We start from the raw sequence: 9,766 nt of genomic DNA, 5'->3' as shown, positions 1-9,766 counted from the left end.
ATTTTCATTCATAACTAGCAAAAAGGCCAGCGCTCTGTTGTGTATTTTTAAAACTTTTAAGATAATAGTATTGTTTATTAGACCATCTCCAATCCTGACCTAAAACCTAAAAATATTTAGCCCAGAAAATTTAGGTTTTAGCCCAGAAACAGCTTTTTTACTCCAACCCTTTTGGCCTAAAATTTTAGCCCCATATTATCAAAAAATGAATTAAGGCTAATTTTTTTTAAATTAACTTTAAAAAAAATTATGTAGACTATCCTAAATTAATTTTATAAACATTTTAACCTAAAAAGATTTAAATTCCGATAAATTTTGAAAAATCACTAAATCAATACATGAAAATCATGACAAGCCACACAAACTTAAAAATAAAAGACAATTAATAAACCACATAAACTTAATACAATTGAAAACTCATAGACTACATAAACCTAATAATGATATCCATCATCTTGACTTGGTGGTGGACTTGGGTGATAGTCTTGAGATGAATCATCATCTTGAAATATACTCCTTGTGGCATTCCTTCGTAAAATTTCTTTTTGCTTACCACGTAAGTATCTCTTCCTCTCTGAAGTGTATTTGTCGAGGTTCTCTATTATCAAATTAGTTTCGTACCTTTCTTGCTCCTTATCCCCTTCTTGCTTCATGGCCAAAAACATTTGGGCCGATTCTTCTTGCTGACGACACTGGTTTTCGTTCATTCTTGCCATTTCGCTAGCAAATTGTGCAAGTATTGGATCTTGGGACTTCCCTTTTCTCTTTGCTTCCTTTTGCTTATCTCTAACCGAGGGCTTGGCAAAGAAGAAGTTGGGCTCATTTGGTCGATACCTTCATTGTCGGCAAAATTCACACCTTCATTGACATCATTTGGGGGTGGGGTTTCATTATGAAATAATTTTCCACATTATTGATTCGCATCGGTTCCCCACTTCGGACAATCCTTGAGGAAGTTCCAAGCATGATGCAACTTAAAAGCTTGATTTTTTGGTGTAGTTCTTGTCTTGTAAATTGCCATTGCTTTGTCACCCTGCAACAAATACATAAAAATAATTAGTTGCAAAATACTATTATGTACATGACAAGTAAAATATCAACAAAGAAACTCACAATTTCTGAGGCACCCCTTCCACTAGGCATGTCAACCATGACTCTCTCCAAGCTTCCCTTCCACAAAGTGCACGCTTTGTTGATAATCTTCCACCGATCATAAACACCACCAACTTCCCTTCGACCGGCATTAGAGTTTTCATGGAACTTATTAATGATTTTACCCCACAAATCCTTTCTATTTTGATTGGTGCCGACGACACCATCTTCACTAATAGAAATCTATGCCAAACATAAAGCAATATCTTCATCAAAGGTCCAATTACAACCTCTAACATGCTCTTTTGCCATCTTGAAAATTTTTGAAATGAGAAGAAATGGTAGAAAGAAAAATTGGAAGAATTGTAGGAGAAAAGTGAGTTTTGTGTGGATGTTTGAATAAATACATAGGTATTTATAGAGTTTTTTGTTGAATTTTAAGTTAAATAATTTTTTTTAATTATTTTAGCCGTTGGATTTAAATTTGGACCGTTAGATCTTTTTTTTTACCGTTAGATTTACTGTTTGATTCAATATATATACATAAAAAACTAAAAAAAAAATTTGAACTTGGATGATATAAAGTAGCCAACGACTATTTTTTGCATTGGGCTGATGATATAAAGTAGCCAACAACTACTTTTTGCATTGAAAGCTGGGGGAACACCCCCACGTGGGGTTGCTTTTCTTCAGCAGAAATGTGGAGTCCATTTTACTTTGTGGCTTAAAATGTGACCGGAATTTGGCCCTCATTTAGGTTTTAGATTTTAGGTTTATTTTAGGTCATGGGTTGGAGTGGGTTTTAGGGGGAAAAAGGGGGAATTTTAGGTTATAAGTCATGGTTGGAGTTGGTCTAAGTATTTTTTTTGTTTGAATTTTTGGACTCTAATCTTAATTGGATTTATTATATTTTATGGCTTTGGAGTCGTTTTTCCAATTGGTTAATTTTGAATTTTGCACTTTATTTTTTTGTGTGATGATAATTTGGGTTGTTGACTTTGCTTTTCCAACCTTTGGATGGCAGTGAAAAAAAAAGTTATGCCCTCAATATCGTATCATGTAACGCAGCAAAGATGAGATGGGTTGTACTGGTTGGTCTGTATCTAGCAGCTCTCTCTCTTTGCAGAGAGATTTTTCAATGTCACCGTCACATGAGATGTACATTACGTGTCCCTATATAAATAGTGGGATATGTGTGTTAAAAGGTTAATAACTTAAAAATTAAAATTTTCCACCACTTACATAAAAACACGTGGTGTATCATCTGTGTTTCCGTCACAACTAAAAATTTCCCCTCTTTGTGCACTTTCAGCTGGCCAGATCACAGAAGGGGATGCTGCTTTCCACTCCATCACAATCTCCCCCAACCAAAAATCTCATCTTTCTCAAGTCCATCTGGTCGCGTCCAAACAGAGCATACCCAAAATGCCAAATTATCAAACTTATACAAAACTCTAAATCGAATATCCGATTTCAAAATTGCTTACCTTGATTGCAGAGGGCTTAGAAAGCGCCGGCATTCGGTTTGGTCGCAAAGTTTCGAAGGCCTGCCGGAATTTGATATGATCTAGTGATTAGCTTAGTCACTATTAAAACTTTTAATCTTGGGATTCTTAGGCTTATTCCTGTCTTAGTGAAGCTTGTTATAATCAAGGAAGAAAATATCGGTAATATCGGAAATATCGGTAGTCCGAAAACACGGAAATATCGATGGAAATATCGGGATAATATCGATATCGATAAAAATTACATGGAAACCACGGAAATTGTAAGAAAAACTTGGAAATTTTTAATGAAACTTTGCAGGATGTTTATTTAGTCAATTATCTATTAGTTTATCACAAAAAATTGGAAGGAAATGCATTGCATGATGGATTTAACTGATTTAAGTTGATTATATAGCGAGCTGGCAAACATTGTGAGTGTAGAAAATATGTAGTAATTAATGAAAGAAATTTAAACACACCATAATCATTTATATATAATTAATTAGTACAATATTGAGAGGTTTTATTTAGGATATTAAAAAAAAAAAAAGGAAGTGAATAAAATGATGAAGAATAATGTGCCGAATTTGACACTTTAAATTTCTTACACATAAGCATGCGTCTAGGCGTTGAAGTTCCAAATTATAGTATATCAATTAACGATTGAAAATCAATACGTTGAATAAGACTAAACTTTAATTTGGATGCCGATTATGTTTTTTCAAGTTTATATAAAGTAAAAGAATTGAATTTTGGAAGCCAGGAGTATGTCAATTCTTTTATAATTCGTCCGAATACATATATCAGGTTGCTACTCAACGTAATTTGAAAGTATATCTAGTGCAAGGACTTGTCTTTTTTTGTTGATAAGCAAAGGGTTTGTAGTTTTTTTTGCTAAGCTGTAGAACATATTATGTTTGTTTAATCTTTAGCATTTGATCGTTGTCCACAAATATAGGATAGAAGGTCCCAAATTAGATCTGGCTCTTAAGTCTTACCTAGTTGGAGTCACAAGTTCACATGTACCAGCCCTCGCAAGTCGTAGCAAAACGTTTTGGTTTCTGTAATCCCACCATTGGTGGAGCTAGAATTTTTGGTGAGGAGGGGCCTCTCATAAAGGTTTTTTTTTATTTAGTTTTTTTAAGCGGATGATATTTACAAGGCTAATATATATCTCAAAATCAAATATTCAAAACAACATATGCACATATAATATTACATACACACAAAAATTATAATTGTTCTTGACGAGTTTTTATATTTTAAAATCGTTTTATTATAATCCCGCTGCCTATACTATTATGTAGAATAGAGAAATAAAAACTTTACGAACCATAACTCTCATGTAATATGTAGAATAGAGAAGAAACGATTGAGAAACAAAGAAATTTAAAACTTATTTGTTGAATAGATTTCGAATTTAGGATTATAAGATGTATGAGATTTCAAAAAGAAAAGGGGAATTTTTTTTTAATTTTCATAATTAAAATTGAATGTTTTCTATTCAAAGAAAGGCGAAATATTGCTTTGATTTTAAATGCTATTAATTTGTGTTAAGGAGATAGCTAGATAAAATATTAAAGCTAATTGGGAGATGGGTTTATGCTTGAAACTTGGAAAGCAGGACTTGAATCAATAGAAAGATGCATAATTCCCATATATATATATTTGTTTTAGAAAGCAAGCAATAGAAAGATGCATAATTCCCTAATATATATATTTGTTTTAGAAAGCCAGGACCTTTACTCCCTCCGCCAGTGAATCCCACATCGCCCACGCAAGGGCAGTGAGCAAGCAAACAGGCTTATAAAAGCCACATTCCCAAGCTTGGTTTCTGTAATCCCACATCGCCCATGCAAGGGCAGTGAGCAAGCACACATGCCTATAAAAGCCACATTCCCAAGCTGAGGAAAGCATGCCTTGCTCGGCCCTTTTGGCTAAGATCAAGTGTAGTTATCTGTTGAGGCTTCTCAGCTTTTTTTAAATATTTTTGGGTTTTGATCTCACGATATTATCGAAAATATCGCGATATTATCGATAACATCGATAATATCACGATATTTAGACGAAAACCAATTGGATACCTATTAAAATATCGTTACCGTGAAAAACCGATAATATCGGCGAAATATCGCTGATATTATCGGCATTTTCTTCCTTGGTTATAATTAGCCAACTGGCATGATGAGTTGTGACTTGTATAAGAGCACTAGCTCTCACTATTGTAATCAGATCAGAATTTACACAAAAGAAACATAAACAAAAAAACATTTAAGAGCTCTGCTCTCTCTCTTCCTTCCCTCTCCATCTCTATCCTCTGTGTTACTTGCAGGTTGATTAAGGGGTTAGAGATTTGTATCGTATCAGAATTATACTCAATTGAGAAACATTTAATCACCACAGTTAGATTCTCTCTCTCTAAAATCACATGCAAACCCATCACTTTTCACATGCTTCCATTTTCTCTGACATGCAGAATGCTTAAGGAAATCGGTTTATATGACTAAAAATTGTGAGTTTCTGTCAAGGAACCCAAAAGCATCCTCTTATAACCTACTTCTTGTCAGAAAGAACAACTTGAATCTCACCCAATTAATCAAAACCCAATTTCTTTTAAGTTTCCAGTTTTCCTTGTTTCCTTCCCTTGTCTTCTTGCTTATTAAGCAAACAAATAAAACAGCTAATTAAAAAACATTGATTAACTTATAATTAAAGTATCTGAAGTGTTAAACTTTCGAATTAACAAAACAAAACCACCCAGACAAAATCTTTCATTTTTCACATATGAGGTTCGACTATCAACGACGTCGTCTTGAAACCGCTCCCCACTCCAGAAGCCCCTCCCCTGCTCCAAGCTCAACCCCAACGGAAACAACCCTTCATGAAACCCACTGCCACCGCTGCGTCGGATTTTGGTCAACTGGTGGTGGCGGTAGTCTGGGTGAAAGGGCAGTGGTTTTGTCGTTTAAGGGGCTATTGATAGAGTCTCCGTTGATAGAGGAAGGAAGGCTGTCAAAAAGGAGAATACATGGAAAGTTGTTATTATATAAATAGTACAATACATGTGCTAAAAGGTTAATAATTTAAAAAATAAAATTTCTCACGACTCCTATTAAAACATTTGATTTACTACTTGTGTTCCCATCACAACTAAAAATTTCTTGAAAAAGAGCGATCAACAGCTCACGAACACAGAAAAAACACACGTGTCCCATGGGCAATTTCTTCATTCAACTGTGCAGGCGAGCAAATAAAACTGAACTGAACAGTAAAATGGGGGGCATTTCCATCTTTCCACTGTACATTGGAGCGAGTATTTATCAAATATAGTAAAAAATTAACCTTTAATTTTAAAAATGTCACTTTTTATAAAATCTTTCAAATACATCCAAAATTTCACCTAAATAGACACAAATATCCTCAAATTTAACAATCAAATAAATTAAAGTCCTTTTAGTCAAAATGATTCGTGATATTGACATAACTCCTTAATCTGGTCCTTAACAATTAATGATAATCAATATAGTGTTCTTAAATTTGTCTATCGTAAATCATTTTAGTCTTTCTTTGAATTTGGCCATCGTGATCATTTTAGTTTTTTTCGTGAAAAATATGTCAATTGCTCTGTTAGTGTGATGATGTGGCTCAACGTGGGTCTCACAAATACAATCATATAACGACATGTGAATTAACTTTAAAAACTATTTTTATATTTAAAACTAAAAATGATATTAGTAAGAAAAAAGGCGTTGAAAGCATGATTGAAATTCTGCTGCTCCCACTTGTCGTAACCACGGCAGAGCTCAATGTCGATGATGAGGGGGTCGAAAGGGATAGGGTTGTGTCTGGTGGAGTGTAGAAGTGAATGTGGACTGGAGCTTAAGGCGACAGTAGCTAAAAAGCCTTTAATTTATTTAATTGTTAAATTTGAGGGTATTTGTGTCTATTTAAGTGAAATTTTGTATATATTTGAAAGTTTTTATAAAAAGTGACATTTTGAAAATTAAGGGTTAATATTTTCTATATTTGATAAATACTCCATGGGAATAGTGTTTTTCTCATTCGGCTTTAGTATATATAAACTAGAAAAGTGCCCGCGCGTTGCTGCGAGGGTTTGAAATCGTAATGTAGGACATGCATGAATCATTCTAATATAAATAGACACAAATTATTGATGATAGCACGTCTCACCAAATTATATTGAAATGTCAGCAGCCTTGGAATAAGATTTGATGGTGCATAGAGTGCGGATTGCAAGTTTAATTCCAATAAATATGTGTAATTATGAATCACCATTATCTAAAAACCTACAAAATCTACATCTAACCACTTGATGGCAAAAGCAATATTAGTCTACAAAATATAGAACCCAATTTAGCAAATCTTAAAAAAGTATAAACCAACAGAAATGGTTCAACATAATGTGAAAACCAAACATGAAAGTTAACCGTAGTTGTAGAATAAATATTTTAGCTTGCAGTTATATCGAATTAACTTTACATAATCAGTGTATTGATATTCAAAAGGGCTATTTAGAAGTTTGACATAACCAAAAATATAATCACAACAAAATATTGTTTTAACATAAGGAATAGAAGCAACATGTAGTCCACACATATTTTGTCTGTGCATGCAACTTGACAAAATACATGTCTTGCAAGCTATGTTATCGCCTTAACGATTGGAAAAAAAACATAAAAACATAATCTTCCAGTGCTTGCAGTGCATAAGTTTTGAAGTAAAATGCCTAAAAAATGTACATAGGTATAATCACATGCACCAAGCCATCATTAAATCTTTGAGAAATCATTTTTTAGGAAATCAACATCTCCAACACTGAAACAGAAATGAGAGGGTAAATCTCAATAACAGGTTGATGCAAAGATAGTATTTGCATAACAGTTAAAATAATGCACCATAATTATGCCTTTCTTTGAGTTTTTTGGTTTGCGACCTGCTTCTCAGTGCGCTTATAGGAACTTTGTCTAAAGGCTCTATTTTCGGAATGACTGGCTTGGAGAATTCCTTTGATATTCTTGCTAAAATTGTGGATTGTGGCTGGCTTTCCTCACATGTTTTGCTGTCAATTGATGTCCAAGTTAAAAGGTCAGAATTAAAGGTTCCAAATGTACACAGAATTCGTTCATATATTGTGAAGTTGTGTGGTATAAGGAAAAATAAACCTTTGTTTTTTTGCAGCTTTTGATTCAACAAATAATGCTCTTTTGACAGTCTTGTTTGATGCTGGTAGTTGGATTTCTTGAGCACATGGTTCTAAGGGCACAAAGGAGGCAGGAGTTGCAGCATTAACAATATGTTTCTCAACATTTGCGGCAGGTGTGCACAGTTCAACTGAGCTAGTTGTTGTGGCAGATGGTGGTTGGTCCTCAAATAATCCGCACACAACAAATTCCGTCTTGGGAAATTCCTTGTTTTGATTTCCAAATTGAAGCTGGAATTTTTTTGTGCTGCCAATAAATTTCTTAAGATTTGGCGGCAGCATAAAAGAATTATCGTACCCTTCTTTTATGACAAGGGAGTGGCAAGATACACCCAAAAGTTGTTCAGCGTGCCTTCCGATCATCATGAGGTTGAATTGATTTGTGTTGTCTTCCACAATAAAATTTATCTTAAACCTAAGTAACAGATGATGACACATTGTGTCAGATTGTTTGAAAGATAATGTTTGCTGGTAAAAGCATACACAATGTGCTGCTAAAAATATACAGAGTGTGAAGAAATGTGAACAATGTTAAAAAATTAGATGCGATTGTTACCATGGTTCAGGCAATGTTTTCAACAACTCATGTTCATAGCACTCAAAGTCTGCAGACATTTTCTTTGCAGCCTTGTGGCAAGAGGGGCACGATTTGTACCACCATCCCTTGCTTAGATCAAAACCCACAATCGTCGCTCGACACATGAATTTTGTATCCTGTTATGATATAGATGCATTACTCGCATTAAAACATTGAGTAAAAAAAGATGATGAACCCAAAAAGTAGAACACAATTGGTGACGACTTGTTTCCGCAATCAAAATGCAAGAATGGAAAACAAAAAAAACACATTTGGACCAAAACTAAATTCAAAACAGAAGAAACATTTTCTTATAAAAAATGGATCAACCACTTGAAAGACATGAACACCACTGAAACTTAAGTAGATACCAAGATATGAATTTATCATGCTTTTGTGTTCATGTAAAAGAGATAAACTAAAATGCATAAGGTTCATTAAAAGGATGGTGCAAACATAATAATGTCAGACACAATCAACAAATGACACGTTTTTTTCATATTATGTGAGTGAATCAAGCAAGAAGTGGTTGCAACACATACAATTCACAAAAGAAGAAACATTTTATTTAACAACGCAAAGATAGTGAACTAACTTTTTTCAATGTAGGATCAAGGAGAAGCAACTCTTCAATTGTCTTTAACTCAGAATCAGCAGTCACATGGGGTTTTGCATACCTTTCAACAGAGCTAGGTAGAATCTCAACGGGCAAGTTCAGGTATTGAAACCTATTTTGTACATTTTAGTGAGAAGAAGATGGTTAGTAAAATAATAAATTTGTAAAACAATAAAGAAGACTTATTGATTTACCTTTGTTTATATTCCGTGAGCTGCGGGATGTCGGGGTTAAAAAAGCACACCGTTGAGCCTGTGCTTCCTAAAACAGGTTTCCCTGTAAATACAAAGATTGCAATTAGTAAAAAAGAATTTGAAGTTGTCACATTAAACGATGGGATGGTATAACCTTGGTACTGGTTGACTTTAAGAGCAGTCAAAGCAATGAACACAGGCGGCGCCAGCGATTTGAGTGCAGCCTCCTGAAAACCTATTGCACTCTCTGCCCACAGGGTGACCATCACTTGATCTCCTCTATGATAAGAAAATGCAGTTAGTGTTTTGTACCTCATGTTTATACGGTCATTTATGTATAAATTTATAACACCAATTTAATAAAAAGATCATTGACCTTATATTTTGTATTTGTAGTTTCGTTTTTACGCAACCCTAACATTTTGCACATTCACCTTTTCAGTTGGTTGTAAGGCCATTAAACAACAAAAAACATCTATGCAAAGTATAGTCAAAAGAATAGCGATAAAGTCAATTACATTAAAACTGCTAAAAATGAATTTAAAGGTTTACTGCAAAAAAAATGTTATGGTTTACCTG

General features: G+C 34.0%; 1 protein-coding gene across 1 annotated transcript; it reads right to left on the bottom strand.

Annotated features, from left to right (window-relative positions):
• Nucleotides 1-7,369: 7,369 nt before the first annotated feature.
• On the bottom strand, nucleotides 7,370-9,504 carry LOC114821412 (replication protein A 70 kDa DNA-binding subunit B-like). Its single transcript, XM_029093507.1, has 7 exons — nucleotides 9,342-9,504; nucleotides 9,188-9,269; nucleotides 8,973-9,105; nucleotides 8,357-8,514; nucleotides 7,763-8,215; nucleotides 7,534-7,659; nucleotides 7,370-7,415 (listed from the first exon to the last, which is right to left on the bottom strand). The coding sequence occupies exons 1-7, from the start codon at nucleotides 9,502-9,504 to the stop codon at nucleotides 7,370-7,372; spliced, it is 1,161 nt and encodes a 386-aa protein (XP_028949340.1).
• Between the last annotated feature and the right edge of the window lie 262 nt (nucleotides 9,505-9,766).

Source organism: Malus domestica, chromosome 15 (genome assembly GCF_042453785.1).
Source record: "Malus domestica chromosome 15, GDT2T_hap1".
NCBI classification, from domain to species: Eukaryota; Viridiplantae; Streptophyta; class Magnoliopsida; order Rosales; family Rosaceae; genus Malus; species Malus domestica.
The sequence above is the reverse complement of the archived record's forward strand: the minus strand, read 5'-3'. Positions and strand labels throughout refer to the sequence as shown.

Coding starts and splice junctions, on each gene's coding strand:
- LOC114821412 (XM_029093507.1), bottom strand. CDS start 9,504: ATGAGGTACAAAACACTAACTGCATTTTCTTATCATAGAGGAGATCAA. Junction 9,106..9,187: donor CTCACGGAATATAAACAAAG/GTAAATCAATAA, acceptor TGTACAAAATAG/GTTTCAATACCTGAACTTGC. Junction 8,216..8,356: donor AAAACATTGCCTGAACCATG/GTAACAATCGCA, acceptor TCTGTTACTTAG/GTTTAAGATAAATTTTATTG.